General features: G+C 39.4%; 1 protein-coding gene across 1 annotated transcript in view; it reads left to right on the forward strand.

Annotated features, from left to right (window-relative positions):
- Positions 1 to 1,722, forward strand: part of MCPH1 (microcephalin 1) — a 189,487-nt gene that overhangs the window by 24,602 nt on the left and 163,163 nt on the right. The window contains exon 8 of the mRNA XM_012645869.1: positions 1,623 to 1,718. Coding sequence (XP_012501323.1) covers positions 1,623 to 1,718 — 96 coding nt within the window. The remainder of the gene's footprint in view (positions 1 to 1,622; positions 1,719 to 1,722) is intronic.

The following is a 1,722-nucleotide window of genomic DNA, read 5'->3' on the forward strand; positions in this document are numbered from 1 at the left end:
AGCTTTTTAATTTGATTAGATCCCACTTATTTATTTTTGTTGCTGCGGCGATTGCTTTGGGGTTCTTCTTCAAGAATTCCTTGCCTAGGCCGATGTCTAAAAGGGTCTTCCCAACATCTTCATTTAGAATTCTTAAGGTTTCATGCCTTAGGTTTAGTAATCTCCATTTTTTTATATTGATATATTTATTTCTTATAAGTTGGAAACAAGTATTAATAATAGCTAACACTGATTTCACTTTTGCTATGTTGTAGGCACTGCTCTAAGTGTCTTATTTACTGTATCTCATTTAATTCTATTAGCCCTATGAAATAAGTGCCATCACCATCTTCATTTTGCCACTGAGAAAACCAGGACACAGGTCAAACAGGTTGTGCAAGGTCATGTGGTTTTTGTGAGTGGCAAACCCAGGCTTCTAACTTAGGCCGTCTGACTTTAGAATTTACACTCTTAATGACATGTCACACTGCTTATCAGCTTTTTGAAACATGTTATAAATGTATTCAGCTGCTAAAATTAAATGTGACCTATATTTCCAACTGCTGCGTTAAGGACATGCAAGGCTGTCTGACTTGGCATAGACACGGCACCACCCTGCCTACTGGCCTTCCCTCCTTCCGGGAACACAGCAGCAAGGGAAGGGCTCTGATGAACTACTGTGCTCTTCCTTTTTAAAAGTAGAGCTTTAGTGATTCCATTCACAAAATTATAACACTTAGGTTGTCTCCAGATGTGTGATTGCTGTAGAATAGAGGTCCTCCACCAGCAAGCACTGAGCCCTTCTTGGGGGAGCCAGCACTGGGCTGGAGACTTCATGTTCCTAAATGAGCAGAGAGTCCTGTCGGTCCTCTAGTGAGTGGTGAGAGGGGCAGATACACACATACCACAGTGCCATGTGGTGCGGAATGCTGTGTAGCAGAGGAGGACATGGCCAACTAGACTTGGCAAGGGTGGTGGGAAGTTCACAGGGATGTTGACAACCCAGATGGGCTTTGAAGGATGAGTGGTATTTACCCAGAGTAAAGTGTGGAGGAAAGGCAAGGCCCAGAAGTGTGGGAGAGTACAGAATTTTCAGGAGCCAGGTAGTAGCTTAGTATTACTCTGAAGAAATGTGTAAACTATATGAGAAGTCAAAAATTAAGATCTACCAGATGGTTCACTTTTGAACATAAATATTATTTGAGGACTTCACTGGAACACAGAGAAGGTAAAGATGAGCTATATTAATTGGGGGAATGTGCCATGAAAGACTAGAAATTGTCTTATAGCAGTAGTTCTTAAGCTTTAGCATTATTGCCCTCCTGAAGAATTTAGTGACAAACTGTGGATGCTCTCTCTGGAAAAAAATCTACCTGCATCTGGAAATTGGCATGAAATGTCTAGAGGTTTGTTAATGTTCTTTTCCACCCCGACCTTTATCTTACTGAAGCCCAGGTTCCTTAGTTAAAAATACTGGCCTTAAAAATATCCTTAAGTAGAAAGAAGAGGAGCAAAAATCCAGTCAATACTTTTCTTAACTAATAGCTATGCTTAAAAAGTATTATTTTATTGGTCAACTGGAAATGACATTTATAATAATTTAAACCATTTTTAAAAGTTGATTCTTTATTAATAATTTTCAGATGACTCCTTTGATGGTGGTTTACACTCATCTTTTGATGATCTTTGTGGAAACTCAGGATGTGGAAATCAAGAAAGGAAATTAGGAGGATCCATTAATGA

The sequence above is a fragment of the Propithecus coquereli genome, unplaced genomic scaffold (genome assembly GCF_000956105.1).
Source record: "Propithecus coquereli isolate 6110/MARCELLA unplaced genomic scaffold, Pcoq_1.0 Scaffold238, whole genome shotgun sequence".
Lineage (NCBI taxonomy): Eukaryota > Metazoa > Chordata > Mammalia > Primates > Indriidae > Propithecus > Propithecus coquereli.